This window comes from Salmo salar, chromosome 03, assembly GCF_965601325.2.
Source record: "Salmo salar chromosome 03, fSalSal1, whole genome shotgun sequence".
NCBI classification, from domain to species: domain Eukaryota; kingdom Metazoa; phylum Chordata; class Actinopteri; order Salmoniformes; family Salmonidae; genus Salmo; species Salmo salar.
Window position 1 is genome coordinate 47,900,633 of NC_138293.1, and position 16,868 is coordinate 47,917,500.

Consider the following 16,868-nt stretch of genomic DNA (forward strand, 5'->3'; position numbering starts at 1 on the left):
CAACGCTTTCCCATCATAATGGGATACAGTTTTTTTTCTCCTTTCATTGATCTCTGTGGGGAAGTGATCATTCATTCCAAAATCAGTGTTTCTGAGTTCTCTGCCCCTGCTCTTCGCCATTTTCCTTTTGCTTAAAATGGTCAAAACATGCAAAAATAGCCCGTGGCCTATTTCCATAGGCCTTACCCATTCTATGGACTCTGGAGAAAGTGACGTTATGCATAACATCTCTGGGCAGTTTCAGTTGAGTAGACAAAGTCTCGGACAGTGTCCTCACAGCTTCTGCTGTTGTCATTCTCCGCTATCCCTGAAAAGATTAGATTGTCCTGCATTGATCGACACTGTACATCAAGCAAGGTTTCTTTTAAGTTGTTTGTTCTCCCTTTGCACCACCTCCACCTTTCCATGAATAGAGTCTACAGTCCCTTTCAGCTCCGTGTTCTCTTTCCTTAGATCATCAATCTGACATTGGCTGAATTCTAGACTGGCACATATTGCATTAACGTGCGCTCGTAGTATATTCAAGATATGACGTTTGGCAAGCCTTTCATTGATGAATTTTAAGAAGTCAACATCCATATCTGTAAACCTCTCCCCACTCTCCACGTGTGCCCTCTTGCTTGGGGATGGTTTGGTGTCATCGTTGATACCGCTTGGCCAACGGTTTCTGAGTCATCCAGCGTGTTTGCAGGCAGAGTAAAACAAAAATAACAAAACAACGGATGGATCTTTCCAGTAAATACACGCAATACTTTTTTTTAAACTATTGTGTACTCACACGTGGTTGGAGGAAGTGATAGTGTTAAAGAGGATAAGAGAAACACTTGTTTGGTTAGCGGGTTTTCAGTAGTCCAGTAACAAAGCCAACACAGATCGCTGTGTTTTCTGATAGTTGAATCTATTCAAAAGGAAAACCTGACAGAGCTCCAGAATTCCTCTGTGGAGATGGGAGAACCTTCCAGAAGGACAACCATCTCTGCAGCACTCCACCATTCAGGCCTTTATGGTAGAGTGGCCAGATGGAAACCACTCCTCAGTAAAAGGCACATAACATCCCACTTGGAGACTCTCAGACCATGATAAACGAGATTCTCTGGTCTGATGAAACCAATGTTGTGGTCTTTGGCCTGAATGCCAAGCGTCAAGTCTGAAGGAAACCTGGCACCATCCCTTCGGTGAAGCGTGGTGGCAGCATCATGCTGTGGGGATGTTTTTCATCGGCATGGACTTGGAGAATAGTCAGGATCGAAGGAAAGATAAACAGTGAAACGTAAAGGGAGATACTTGATGAAAACCTGCTCCATAGCATTCAGGACCTCAGACTGGGGCAAAGGTTCACCTTCCAATAGGACAATGACCCTAAGCACACAGCAAGACAACGCAGGAGTGGCTTCGGGAGAAGTCTCTGAATGTCCTTGTGTGGTCCAGCCAGAGCCCGGACTTGAACCCAATCGAACATCTCGAAAGAGACCTGAAGATAGCTGTGCAGCAACGCTCCCCATCCAACCTGACAGGGCTTGAGAGGATCTGCAGAGAAGAATGGGAGAAACTCCCAAAATACAGGTGTGCCAAGCTTGTAGCGTCATACCCAAGAAGCGTCGAGGCTGTAATCACAGCCAAAGGTACTTCAACAAAGGACTGAGTAAAGGGTCTGAATTCTTATGTAAATGTCATATTTCATATTACTATTATTTTTAACATTTGCAAAAAATTCTCAACCTGTTTTTTTCTTTGTCATTATGGGGAATTGTGTGTAGATTTGAGAGGGGGGAACTATTAAATCAATCAATTTTAGAATAAGGCTGTAAGGTAACAAAATGTGGAAAAAGTCATGGGGTCTGAATACTTGCCTGAATGCACTGTATATATCAGGTCGTAACTGGTAAATTGGGAGGGTTGGGGGTTGTTGTTAAACCAATGGGGTCTGTTTGCAGTTCAAATTAGGGAGGTGTTAAACAATAGAAGTTTTAATGAATTTACCTGCAAAAAAGCAGAGAATCATTCACGCAGGCCCAATACCTGTATTTTGCCTACAGGGTCTGTGAAAATGCAGGAAAAATGAATACATAAACATTTTCTGGGAACCCCTTTCAGTAATACGAAAAAGCTGGTATAAAAATGAAGGTATGGTACATTTGTGGGATTTTGGTCTGTGTATGAAAGGGATACAAGATAAACCTTGAGTCATGAGTGGAATTTGAAGGGCATTATGTGACCGTTAGTATTATACTGTGTGTTGTTTGAGTGCACAGCCCTTGTGCCGGTGTCCGGTTGGTGAAAAGGGTGACAGCAATGACGTTGATGCCATTGGTTAGTTGTGCTTGCTTTGTATGCTGATGTCCATTCAAAGCAGATCAAATCATCCAATGTCAGTCATTTCTCAATGACATTGCCTGGCAGTTGTTTCCAGGTAGGAAAGATGAGTGCCAAGATATTCTAACTGTCTGCAGACTAAAATGCCAGTCTAAAAGGTATTTAATGATTCTCTGTCTCTTCACATGGCAGGCCATGTTTAGGGTCATCTCACATCTTGCCAACGGAGAAAATAAGTAATCGGAGTTCCAAGTTCAGAAGCGTCTGCTCTCAACTCCACCCCCCAAAATCAATGATGTGAAACAGTCTTTTTAACTCCTCTGGAACAGTTTAGATTTGGCCTAAACACCTTTGTCAGAAACCAGAAGCTATTATCATATGATTCTGATATTTATTGAATTAGATATTATTTTACCTTTATTTAACTAGGCAAGTCAGTTAAGAACACATTCTTATTTTCAATGACGGCCTAGGAGCAGTGGGTTAACTGCCTTGTTCAGGGGCAGAACGACAGATTTGTACCTTGTCAGCTCGGGGATTCAAACTTGCAACCTTTCGGTTACTAGCCCAATGCTCTAACCACTAGGCTACCCTGCCACTTATTAGAGGAAGCACCCAGGAAATTGGGAGTTTAAAGGGAAGTAGCCTCCTTTTCTTGTCTACTTTTCTTCATTTGCATTGTTCTGACAACAGAATAGGTGAAAGATAATAGTTTCCAACAAACTGGAAAGCTTGGTTTCATATATACATGTTTTTATGAATAGTGCAAATGAAGCAGGTTAGATGAGAAAATACATGTTGTACTATTGAGAGATGCATAATTGTTATCATCTGTGTCTTTCCCTCAGGTTGTAGCTTGAGAGTATGTCATCATTGTAACTGTCATCTACTTGCATCACTGTTTCATCATTCTCTTCCCCTCAGAGTTGGAGGAGGTTAGTAGTCCAGTAGTAATGATATTATTGTTATATTACTCCATCTCTGCCCCTCAGGGTTGGAGATGTGGTGTAATACTGTAGTAATAGCCATGCTGTTATATGAGTATCTCTTCCCCTCATGGCTGAAGGTGAGAATGTATAGTTGTAATAATAAAGTTGGCTGGAGAGTGCATGAAGTTGCAGTAACAGTATTATGATATCTGTTTCCTTCAGAGTTGGAGGTGAGAAGGTGCTCCTGCTGTCTGCGGCAGCCTGGGGGGCTATGACAGCCTTCACGCCCGTCCTGGCCCACTTCTGCTCTCAGCCCATCTTCTCCATGACGCTGGCCCGCTTCCTGATGGGGCTGCTGCAAGGTCAGAGGTCACTGGGCACTGGGAGCGAATGAACAGCTTTCCTGCGTCTCAAATGACCCTATTATTTCCTATATAGTGTTGTAATTATAACTAGAGCCACATAGGGAAGGGACAAGCAACTGTGTGCCCAAACCGAGAGAACTGGTTTCTGGTTAAGAGTCAATTACTGTACAAAACCAGTCAAATAGTTAGTCTCTGTCCTGAACAAACAAAAATGGTCTCAGCTTCAGAACTACATAGCCTGCGGCTTTAACTTTAAGAGTGGCCTCTGGGGTTGAAGTTTGACTTTATTGCTTCCCCCTGAGGTATAACTGTTCGTGTTTCCTACTTTTTTTATTTCTTCTTTATTGAGCCCTTGTTTTACCCAGTAAGTTGACTGAAAACACATTCTCAATTATAGCAACGACCTGGGGAATAGTTACAGGGGAGAATGAGCAAATTGTAAGCTGAAGATGATTAGGTGACCATGATGGTATAGTTTGAAGACCAGACTGGGAATTTAGCCAGGACACGGGGTTAACACCCCTACTCTTACCTTAAGTGCCATGGGATCTTTAGTGACCACAGAGAGTCAAGACATCGTTTAACCTGTTTGGGCTAGGGGGCAGTATTGAGAATTTTGGAAAAAATATGTGCCCATTTTTAACTGCCTCCTACACCAACTCAGAAGCTAGAATATGCATATTATTGTTCAGGTTTGGATAGAAAACACCATAAAGTTTCTAAAACTGTTTGAATGGTGTCTGTGAGTATAACAGAACTCCTATGGCAGGCAAAAACCTGACAAGGTTTCATGCAGGAAGTGGCCTGTCTGACAAGGAGTCGTGCGTCTTGCATCTGTTTATTGAAGAGTAAGGATCTTAGCTGTAACGTGACAATTCCCAGGGCTCCAATAGGCTCTCAGAACCCGGGAAAAACCTGAACGATGACGAGGCAGCCTCTGGCTGAAACAGATTATCCAAGTGGCCGATCAGAGGACCATTGCCTTTACAAAAGGCTTTACAACGAAAGCAAAACATTAGATTATGTCAGGAGCGTGCCCAGCCAGAAATAATCAGACACCCATTTTTCAAGCTAGCATATAATGTCACAAAAAACAAAACCACAGCTAAATGCAGCACTAACCTTTGATCTTCATCAGATGACACTCCTAGGACATTATGTTATACAATACATGCATGTTTTGTTCAATCAAGTTCATATTTATATCAAAAACCAGCTTTTTACATTAGCATGTGACGTTCAGAACTAGCATTCCCACCGAACACTTCCGGTGAATTTACTAAATTACTCATGATAAACGTTCACAAAAAACATCAATTATTTTAAGAATTATAGATACAGATCTCCTTTATGCAATCGCGGTGTCCGATTTTAAAATAGCTTTTCAGTGAAAGCGCGTTTTGCAATATTCTGAGTAGATAGCCCGCCATCGCGGGCTATCTATTTTGACACCCACCAAGTTTGGTACTCACCAAAGTCAGATTTACTATAACAAAAATTGGATTACCTTTGCTGTTCTTCGTCAGAATGCACTCCCAGGACTTCTACTTCAACAACAAATGTTGGTTTGGTTCCAAATAATCCATAGATATATCCAAATAGCGGCGTTTTGTGCGTGCGTTCAAGACACTATCCGAAGGGTGACGCGCGGACGCGTATCGTGACAAAAAATTTCAAAATATTCCATTACCGTACTTCGAAGCATGTCAAACGCTGTTTAAATAAATTTTTATGCGATTTTTATATTAAAAAAGCGATAATATTCCGACCGGGAAACCCTGTTTTCGTTCAAAGACTGATAATCTAAAATGGACTCTTCATGTGCACGCGCGCGCCCGTCTCATTGTTCTCAGATCGACCACTTACCAAATGCGCTACTGTTTTTCAGCCATGGGCTGCAAAGTCAACATTCAACGTTCTGGAGCCTTCTGAGAGCCTATGGGAGCCTTAGAAAATGTCGCGTTACAGCAGAGATCCTTTGTTTTGGATAGAGATGACAAAGAAGGCCAAGAAATGGTCAGACAGGGTACTTCCTGTACAGAATCTTCTCAGGTTTTGGCCTGCCATTTTTCTGTTATACTCACAGACACCATTCAAACAGTTTTAGAAACTTTGGAGTGTTTTCTATCCAAAGCTACTAATTATATGCATATTCTAGTTTCTGGGCAGGAGTAATAACCAGATTAAATCGGGTACGTTTTTTTATCCGGCCGTGAAAATACTGCCCCCTATCCATAACAAGTTAATAAAGAATTGTCTAATAGCCGAGCTAGGTGTGAACCGCCCCCCCCCCCCCCCCCCCAACTTGCAAAAAATATTTTGTATCTATCTTTCCGCATCTACCTACACACGGTTAATGTTCTGAAGAACAAAATATATATATATATATATATATATATATATATATATATATAAACTCATCAAAAAAAGAAATGGCCCATTTTCAGGACCCTGTCTTTCGAAGATAATTCGTAAAAATCCAAATAACTTCCCATGCTTGTTCAATGAACCATAAACAATGAATGAACCTGCACCTGTGGAACGGTCGTTAAGACACTAACAGCTTACAGACGGTAGCAAATTAAGGTCACAGTTATGAAAACTTAGGACACTAAAGAGGCCTTTCTACTGACTCTGAAAAACACCAAAAGAAAGATGCCCAGTGTCCCTGCTCATCTGCGTGAACGTTCCTTAGGCATGCTGCAAGGAGGCATGAGGACTGCAGATGTGGCCAGGGCAATAAATTGCAATGTCCGTACTGTGAGACGCCTAAGACAGCGCTACAGGGAGACAGGACGGACAGCTGATTGTCCTCGCAGTGGCAGACCACGTGTAACAACACCTGCACAGGATCAGTACATCCGAACATCACACATGTGAGACAGGTTCAGGATGGCAACAACAACTGCCCGAGTTACACCAGGAATGCACAATCCCTCCGTCAGTGCTCAGACTGTCCACAATAGGCTGAGAGAGGCTGGACTGAGGGCTTGTAGGCCTGTTGTAAGGCAGGTCCTCACCAGACATCACCGGCAACAACGTCGCCTATGGGCACAAACTCACCGTCGCTGGACCAGACAGCACTGGCTAAAAGTGCTCTTCACTGATGAGTCGCGGTTTTGTCTCACCAGGGATGATGGTCGGATTCATGTTTATCGTCAAAAGAATGAGCGTTACACCGAGGCCTGTACTCTGGAGCGGGATCGATGTGGAGGTGTCCGTCATGGTCTGGGGCTGTGTGTCACAGCAGCATTGGACTGAGCTTGTTGTCATTGCAGGTAATCTCAACGCTGTGTGTTATAGGGAAGACATCCTCCTCCCTCATGTGGTACCCTTCCTGCAGGCTCATCCTGACATGACCCTCCAGCATGACAATGCCACCATCCAAACTGCTCGTTCTGTGTGTGATTTCCTGCAAGACAGTAATGTCAGTGTTCTGCCATGGCCAGTGACGACTCCAGATCTCAATCCCATTGAGCACGTCTGGGACCTGTTGGATTGGAGGGTGAAGGGTAGGGCCGTTCCCCCCAGAAATGTCCGGGAACTTGCAGGTGCCTTGGTGGAAGAGTGGGTTAACATCTCACAGCAAGAACTGGCAAATCGGGTGCAGTCCATGAGGAGGAGATGCACTGCAGTACTTAATGCAGCTGGTGGCCACACCAGACACTGACTGTTACTTAATTTTGACCCCCCCCCCCCCTTTGTTCAGGGACAATCAATCAGTCAATCAAATGTATTTAAAAAGCCCTTCTTATATCAGCTGATATATCAAAGTGCTGTACAGAAACCCAGCCTAAAACCCCAAACGGCAAGCAATGCAGATGTAGAAGCACGTTATTCCATTTCTGTTAGTCACATGTTTTTGGAACTTGTTCAGTTTGTCTGTTGAATCTTATGTTCATACAAATATTTACACGTGTTAAGTTTCCTGAAAATAAACGCACTTTACAGTGAGAGGATGTTTATTTTTTTGCTGAGTTTATTTATGTTGATCATGGCTCCCGAGTGGCGCAGCGGTCTAATGCACTGCATTTCGGTGCAAGTGGCTTTACTACAGTCCCTGGTTCGAATCCAGGCTATATCACATCCGACCGTGATTGGGAGTACCATAGGGTGGTGCACAATTGGCCCAGCGTCATCCGGGTTTGGCCTGGGTAGGCCGTCATTTGTAAATAAGAATTTGTTTTTACCTGACTTGCCTAGTTAAATAAAGGTTCAAATTACAAAACAACTGGCGGCAACCGCAGCGCAATCAATAGGAGGTAAACAGTAGGAGGTAGGAGGAGGTGAACAGTGGCTGGTGCTGAAAATATAGCTAACTTGTTATGCATGTGTTGCACACCAACAAATGGCGAAAAGCTACACCAGTTGAGCAATTCATTTCAACAATAATCTTCATTTTAATTTGACTTTACAAACAACAAGAGGGCTTAATTTGAGTTTATTTTTCGGAGCCTAGACCTATATAACTTAACTGGCTGAGGCTTAACAGCCTAATGGAAGTAGGCTTTTTTTTATTAGGCCTACTCACAATTGCAACTGGTCAAAAATGTTGCATCCTACATAAAACAATCATTTAAAGAAGAAAAGTCTACACGTTCAAACTAAAACAATGTAACTAATAATGAAAGTGCGCATTTGTAAATCCCATACTCTAATAGTAATATGAAAGGTAGATACAAATTATTTGTGACATTGTGGTTACAATAAAGAATGTAGCCCATCATGCAAATGTTTCCTATTAGCAGGACAATAGACTTTTTATAACCCGGCTACTGTTGTGAAAATACCTCAACTTGCAATGTATTCGATGCAATGTATTCGAAGTGTTACATTTCTAACTCAAAATAGCAGTACAGTATTTCTCCATCTACATCTTTATGCTTTCGTTAATAAAATAAAGAGATATGTTTTTATATTAGCTACATTTTAGTCGTACTACCACGCAGCTCCACGACCACAGGTAAAACCTTGCTGAGATGAACAATGTATTTGTTGCATTGTTGTATCGTCAATTTCTCTAGCCAAAACATCTTGATGGCCTTGACCAGTTCATCTTTGCTTGTCGGCTTGGCAGAGTTACGGATGCATGTTTTCAGTTGATGCCAGACAAGTTAGATCGGGTTTAAATCAGGAGACCTACGTGTAGAGACAAGACAAAATAGGAAAGGGTGCCTCCTACTGGCCCTCCAATTCCACTTCTTGCAGCATCTGGTCTCCCAGCTAGGGACTTAACAGGACCATCCCTGCTTAGCTTCAGAAGCAAGCCAGCAGTGGGATACAGGCTGGTATGCTGCTGACTACTACATTGGCTCTGACCTCATCAAATGTGTCAGGGCTTGAAAACTATCACAAAGGGAAACCCAGCCGTGAGCTGCCCAGAAAGCCGAGCCTACCAGATGAGCTAAATACCTTCTATGCTCGCTATGAGGCAAGCAGCACTGAGCCATGCATGAGAGCACCAGCTGTTCCGGATGACTGTGATCTCACTCTCCGTAGCCTATGTGAGTAAACCTTTAAACAGGTTAACATTCGCAAGGCTGCAGGGCCAAACGGAATACCAGGAAGCGTACTCAGAGTATGCTCTGACCAGCTGGCAAGTGTCTTCATTGGCAGTAGAATGGCAGTAGAAGAGCTCTGCGATTTTCAACGTGGTACCGTCATAGGATGCCAACATTTCAACAAGTCAAATTTCTGCCCTGCTAGAGCTGCCCCGGTCAACTATAAGTGCTGTTATTGTGAAGTGTAAACATCTAGGAGCAACAACGGTTCAGCCGTGAAGTGGTAGGCCACAGAAGATCACCGAACGGGACCGCCGAGTGCTGTAGCACAGTTGCAATGCTCACTACCGATTTCCAAACTGCCTCTGGAAGCAGCGTCAGCACTAGAACTGTTCATCGGGAGCTTCATGAAATGGGTTTCCATGGTCGAGCAGCCTCCCACAAGCCTAAGATCACAATGCGCAATGCCAAGTGTTGGCTGGAGTGGTGTAAAGCTCACCACCATTGGACTCTAGATCAGTTGAAGCGTGCTCTCTGGAGTGATGAATCACGCTTCACCATCTGGCAGTCTGATGGACAAATCTGGGTTTGGCGGATGCCAGGAGAGCGCTACCTGCCCCAATGCATAGTGCCAACTGTAAAGTTTGGTGGATGGAGGAATAATGGTCTGGGGCTGTGTTTCATGGTTCGGGCTAGTCCCCTTAGTTCCAGTGAAAGGAATCTTAACGCTACAGCATACAGTGACATTCTAGATGATTCTGTGCTTCCAACTTGTTGCAACAGTTTGAGAAGGCCCTTTCCTGTTTCAGCATGACAATGCCCCCGTGCACAAAGTGAGGTCCACACAGAAACCTGCACAGAGCCATGACCTCAACCCCATCGCATAGGCCTAATCACCCAACATCAGTGCCCGACCTCACTAATGCTCTTGTGGCTGAATGGAAGCAGGCCCCCCCCAGATAATGTTCCAACATCTAGTGGAAAGCTTTCCCAGAAGAGTGGAGGCTGTTATAGCAGCAAAGGGGGGACGAACTCTATATCAATACCCATGGTTTTGGAATGAGATGTTCGACGAGCAGGTGACCACATACTTTTGGCCATGTAGTGTAAAAATGCTGTTCACTGACTACAGCTCAGCATTCAACACCATAGTCCTCTCCAAGCTCAGGACCCTGGGACTAAACACCTCGCTCTGCAACTGGATCCTGGACTTCCTGACAGTCTTCCCCAGGCGGTGAGGGTAGTTAATAACACATCTGCTACACTGACTATCAACACGGGCCCTTCAGAGGGGTGTGCTTAGTACTGTTCACCCACGAGCAAGCACGCCCCCCCCCCCTGGACATGGTCTGGACATGGTCCAGACGCACACAGTTGTCAGGGCAAGACAGCGCCTCTTCCCCCTCAGGAGGCTATAAAGATTCGGCATGGGCCTTCAGATACTCATAAAGTTTTGCAGCTTTATCATGTAGAGCAGGTATTCCTAAACTGGGGTACGCGCAATGCCGTCAGGGGTACGCCAACTAAAAATGTGATTCACTTCAATAATTATTTTTTTCTTCACATTTTCAAAAAATAGTTTTTTTTCTTCTTCCGATTTTCAAACAGTACATTTATTTTTCCCAACGGGGCTATACATTTGGGTGATTTATTTATTTATTGTCACCTGAGTAGCCTTGTTTCACTGCCAAAAATAAAATTGAAACCATCTAGTGTTGAGCGAAATAACAACACAATGTGAAATACAGGTAGCCTAGTCAAATAATTAACATCCAATCACATTAACAGTTACTCTCTCACGGGAAACCTTCACTCTTGTGCAGACATTAAGAAGTTAAACATGACAATTGAAAAATAAGCCACGGGAGTTTTTTGAGTGAGAATAAAGACGACTTTCGAGTAGTAAGACGTATAAAAGCAACAGATACCATTAATAAGAAGGGGCTAGAAGCGTCTTATATGGTGAGCTACCGAGTGGCTAGGACAGGCAAGCCCCATACTATTGTGGAGGACTTCATTCTTCCTGCTGCCGCGGATATGGCTGGGACAATGCTGAGGGAAAAGGCCAAAAAAACTATACAGACAATTACTTCATCAAACAACACTGTTTCCCAACGCATCAGTGACATTAAATGGACAACAAGAGAGGATATGTTTAAAGTACTGGACAGCTTTGTGACATCAAATGGACTTTGGTGGTCAAGATGTGTTGGTATCTGTACTGATGGCGCAAAAGCCATGAAAGTACTGAGTAAAGGGTCTGAATACTTATGTACATTTACATTTACGTCATTTAGCAGACGCTCTTATCCAGAGCGACTTACAAATTGGTGCATGCACCTTATGATATCCAGTGGAACAACCACTTTACAATAGTACATCTATATCTTTTTGGGGGGGGGGGGGGGAGTTAGAAGGATTACTTTATCCTATCCCATGTATTCCTTAAAGAGGTGGGGGTTCAGGTGTGGTGGGCTGAGCGGGAACTGTGCTTCCGCAGAGGTAGGGAGGCGAGTAGGCCAGAGGTGGATGAACGCAGTGCCCTTCTTTGGGTGTAGGGACTGATCAGAGCCTGAAGGTACGGAGGTGCCGTTCCCCTCACAGCTCCGTAGGCAAGCACCATGGTCTTGTAGCAGATGCGAGCTTCAACTGGAAGCCAGTGGAGTGTGCGGAGGAGCGGGGTTACGTGAGAGAACTTGGGGAGGTTGAACACCAGACGGGCTGCGGCGTTCTGGATGAGTTGTAGGGGTTTAATGGCACAGGCAGGGAGCCCCGCCAGCAGCGAGTTGCAGTAATCCTGACGGGAGATGACAAGTGCCTGGATTAGGACCTGCGCCGCTTCCTGTGTAAGGCAGGGTCGTACTCTGCGAATGTTGTAGAGCATGAACCTACAGGATCGGGTCACAGCCTTGATGTTAGCGGAGAACGACAGGGTGTTGTCCAGGGTCACGCCAAGGCTCTTAGCACTCTGGGAGGAGGACACAATGGAGTTGTCAACCGTGATGGCGAGATCATGGAACGGGCAGTCCTTCCCCGGGAGGAAGAGCAGCTCCGTCTTGCCGAGGTTCAGCTTGAGGTGGTGATCCGTCATCCACACTGATATGTCTGCCAGACATGCAGAGATGCGATTCGCCACCTGGTTGTCAGAAGGGGGAAAGGAGAAGATTAATTGTGTGTTGTCTGCGTAGCAATGATAGGAGAGACCATGTGAGGATATGACAGAGCCAAGTGACTTGGTGTATAGCGAGAATAGGAGATGGCCTAGAACTGAGCCTTGGGGGACACCAGTGGTGAGAGCACGTGGTGCGGAGACGGATTCTCGCCACGCCACCTGGTAGGAGCGACCTGTCAGGTAGGACGCAATCCAAGAGTGAGCCGCGCCGGAGATGCCCAACTCGGAGAGGGTGGAGAGGAGGATCTGATGGTTCACAGTGTCAAAGGCAGCAGATAGGTCTAGAAGGATGAGAGGAGAGAGAGTTAGCTTTAGCAGTGCGGAGAGCCTCCGTGACACAGAGAAGAGCAGTCTCAGTTGAATGACCAGTCTTGAAACCTGACTGATTTGGATCAAAAAGGTCATTCTGAGAGCGATAACAAGAGAGCTGGCCAAGGACGGCACGCTCAAGAGTTTTGGAGAGAAAAAGAAGGGATACTGGTCTGTAGTTGTTGACATCGGAGGGAACAAGTGTAGGTTTTTTGAGAAGGGGTGCAACTCTCGCTCTCTTGAAGACGACGGAAGGGACGTAGCCAGCGGTCAAGGATGAGTTGATGGGCGAGGTGAGGTAAGGGAGAAGGTCTCCGGAAATGGTCTGGAGAAGAGAGGAGGGGATATGGTCAAGCGGGCAGGTTGTTGGGCGGCCGGCCGTCACAAGTCGCATGATTTCATCTGGAGAGAGAGGGGAGAAAGAGGTCAAAGCATAGGGTAGTGCAATGTGAGCAGGACCAGCGGTGTCGTTTGACTTAACAAACGAGGATCGGATGTCGTCAACCTTCTTTTCAAAATGGTTGAAGTCATCCGCAGAGAGGGAGGAGGGAGGGGGGGGGAGGGGGAGGAGGATTCAGGAGGGAGGAGAAGGTGGCAAAGAGCTTCCTAGGGTTAGAGGCAGATGCTTGGAATTTAGAGTGGTAGAAAGTGGCTTTAGCAGCAGAAACAGAGGAAGAAAATGTAGAGAGGAGGGAGTGAAAAGATGCCAGGTCCGCAGGGAGGATAGTTTTCCTCCATTTCCGCTCGGCTGCCTGGAGCCCGGTTCTGTGAGCTCGCAATGAGTCGTCAAGTCACGGAGCAGGAGGGGAGGACCGAGCCGGCCGGGAGGATAGGGGACATAGGGAGTCAAAGGATGCAGAAAGGGAGAAGAGGAGGGTTGAGGAAGCAGAATCAGGAGATTGGTTGGAGAAGGCTTGAGCAGAGGGAAGAGATGATAGGATGGAAGAGGAGAGAGTAGCAGGAGAGAGAGCGAAGGTTGCGACGGCGCAATACCATCTGAGTAGGGGCAGAGTGAGTAGTGTTGGAGGAGAGCAAGAGGGAAAAGGATACAAGGTAGTGGTCGGAGACTTGGAGGGGAGTTGCAGTGAGATTAGTAGAAGAACAGCATCTAGTAAAGATGAGGTCAAGCGTATTGCCTGCCTTGTGAGTAGGGGGGGAAGGTGAGAGGGTGAGGTCAAAAGAGGAGAGGAGTGGAAAGAAGGAGGCAGAGAGAAAAGAGTCAAAGGTAGACGTAGGGAGGTTAAAGTCACCCAGAACTGTGAGGGTTGAGCCATCCTCAGGAAAGGAACTTATCAAGGCTCCAAGCTCATTGATGAACTCTCCAAGGAAACCTGGAGGGCGATATTTTTTATATGTTTGCAAAATTTTCTGAAGGGGGAAAAAACAATTGAATCTATTTGCGAGTAAGGCTGCAATGTGGAAAAATAATATTTTCTGAATGCACCGTAAATGTACATAGCTACCTCAATTACCTTGTACCCCTGCATATTGACTCGGTACTGGTACTCCCTGTATATAGCCATGTTGTTACCTCGTACCCCTGCATATTGACTCGGTACTGGTACTCCAGGTATATAGCCATGTTACCTCGTACCCCTGCATATTGACTCGGTACTGGTACTCCCTGTATATAGCCATGTTGTTACCTCGTACCCGTGCATATTGACTCGGTACTGGTACTCCCTATATATAGCCATGTTGTTACCTCGTACCCCTTCATATTGACTCGGTACTGGTACTCCCTATATATAGCCATGTTGTTACCTCGTACCCCTTCATATTGACTCGGTACTGGTACTCCCTGTATATAGCCATGTTGTTACCTCGTACCCCTGCATATTGACTCGGTACCGGTACTCCCTGTATATAGCCATGTTGTTACCTCGTACCCCTGCATATTGACTCAGTACCGGTACTCCCTGTATATAGCCATGTTGTTACCTCGTACCCCTGCATATTGACTCGGTACTGGTACTCCCTGTATATAGCCATGTTGTTACCTCGTACCCCTGCATATTGACTCGGTACTGGTACTCCCTGTATATAGCCATGTTCTTTTTGTGTATTTATTTATTGTGTCACTATTCAAAATGTATAAAAAAAAAATTATTTAATTCTGCATTGTTGAAAAAGGACCCGTAGGTAAGTATTTACAATTACATTTAGATGTTGATTTGAAGCGCGTCTGTCAGGATATGAATCATTAGTTTGTTGACTCTGCAGGCGACAACGCTTTCGTATTTGAGACAGTGGTGTTTTTCTTTTGCCGTTTTCCACTTTCTGTGTCCTTTACTAACGTTTATCACATTGCCTAAAGAAGACAGAATAAAGTTCCTTCCAAATATGTATTAAATGAATGAACCAATGTGTGTGACTTTCTTCACTCACCATATAGTGTAACAGAGCTGTGTGTATCTGTACTTCCAGGTGTGCACTACCCGTCTCTGGTTAGCCTGTGTTCTCAGAAGGTGGTGGAGAGTGAGAGAGGATTCCTCATGAGCACTGTGGGCAGTGGCTCCTATCTGGGGTGAGTCTGGCTCTGCAAAACTTCCTGTTTCCACGCTGATCTAGGGTTGCAAATATTAAGAATTTTTATGTCATTTATCACAAGACATCTAGAGCCCCTTTTGGGTACTTCAAATGATCACAGTAAAATCAAATCCAATTTTATTTGTCACATGCTCCAAATACAACAGGTGTAGACCTTACCGTGAAATGCTGACTTACAAGCCCTTAACCAACAATGCAGTTTTAAGAAAATAGAGTTAAGAAAATATTTACTAAATAAACTAAAGTAAAAAAATAAAACGATGACAATGAGGCTATATACAGGGGTACTGGTACTGAGTCAATGTGCAGGGGTACAGGTTAGTAACGAGGCTATATACAGGGGTACTGGTACTGAGTCAATGTGCAGGGGTACAAGTTAGTGAAGAGGCTATATACAGGGGTACTGGTACCGAGTCAATGTACAGGTTAATAATGAGGCTATATACAGGGGTACTGGTACTGAGTCAATGTGTGGGGGTACAGGTTAGTAATGAGGCTATATACAGGGGTACTGGTACCGAGTCAATGTACTGGTTAATAATGAGGCTATATACAGGGGTACTGGTACTGAGTCAATGTGTGGGGGTACAGGTTAGTAATGAGGCTATATACAGGGGTACTGGTACCGAGTCAATGTACTGGTTAATAATGAGGCTATATACAGGGGTACTGGTACCGAGTCAATGTGTGGGGGTACAGGTTAGTAACGAGGCTATATACAGGGGTACTGGTACTGAGTCAATGTGCAGGGGTACAAGTTAGTGAAGAGGCTATATACAGGGGTACCGAGTCAATGTGCAGGGGTACAGGTTAGTAATGAGGCTATATACAGGGGTACTGAGTCAATGTGCAGGGGTACAGGTTAGTGAAGAGGCTATATACAGGGGTACTGGTACCGAGTCAATGTACAGGTCAATAATGAGGCTATATACAGGGGTACTGGTACCGAGTCAATGTGCAGTGGTACAGGTTAGTAATGAGGCTATATACAGGGGTACTGGTACCGAGTCAATGTACAGGTCAATAATGAGGATATATACAGGGGTACTGGTACCGAGTCAATGTGCAGGGGTACAGGTTAATAATGAGGCTATATACAGGGGTACTGGTACCGAGTCAATGTGCAGGGGTACAGGTTAATAATGAGGCTATATACAGCGGTACTGGTACCGAGTCAATGTACTGGTTAGTAATGAGGCTATATACAGGGGTACTGGTACCGAGTCAATGTACAGGTTAATAACGAGGCTATATACAGGGGTACTGGTACCGAGTCAATGTACTGGTTAGTAATGAGGCTATATACAGGGGTACTGGTACCGAGTCAATGTACTAGGTTAGTAATCGAGGCTATATACAGGGGTACTGGTACCGAGTCAATGTACAGGTTAATAACGAGGCTATATACAGGGGTACTGGTACTGAGTCAATGTGCAGGGGTACAGGTTAGTAACGAGGTTATATACAGGGATACTGGTACCGAGTCAATGTGTGGGGGTACTAGGTTAGTAATGAGGCTATATACAGGGGTACTGGTACCGAGTCAATGTACAGGTTAGTAACGAGGCTATATACAGGGGTACTGGTACCGAGTCAATGTACAGGTTAATAACGAGGCTATATACAGGGGTACTGGTACTGAGTCAATGTGCAGGGGTACAGGTTAGTCAAGCTAATTTGTACATGTAGGTAAGGGTAAAGTGACTATGCATCGATAATAAACAGCAAG

At 44.9% G+C, this 16,868-nt stretch overlaps 1 protein-coding gene across 1 annotated transcript in view; it reads left to right on the forward strand.

The window, feature by feature from the left end:
- The window catches only part of LOC106600547 (voltage-gated purine nucleotide uniporter SLC17A9), a 45,078-nt gene that overhangs the window by 9,224 nt on the left and 18,986 nt on the right, over positions 1-16,868 (forward strand). Inside the window, exons 3-4 of the mRNA XM_014191981.3 lie at positions 3,465-3,604; positions 15,017-15,116. Of these exons, the coding sequence (XP_014047456.1) occupies positions 3,465-3,604; positions 15,017-15,116 (240 nt within the window). The remainder of the gene's footprint in view (positions 1-3,464; positions 3,605-15,016; positions 15,117-16,868) is intronic.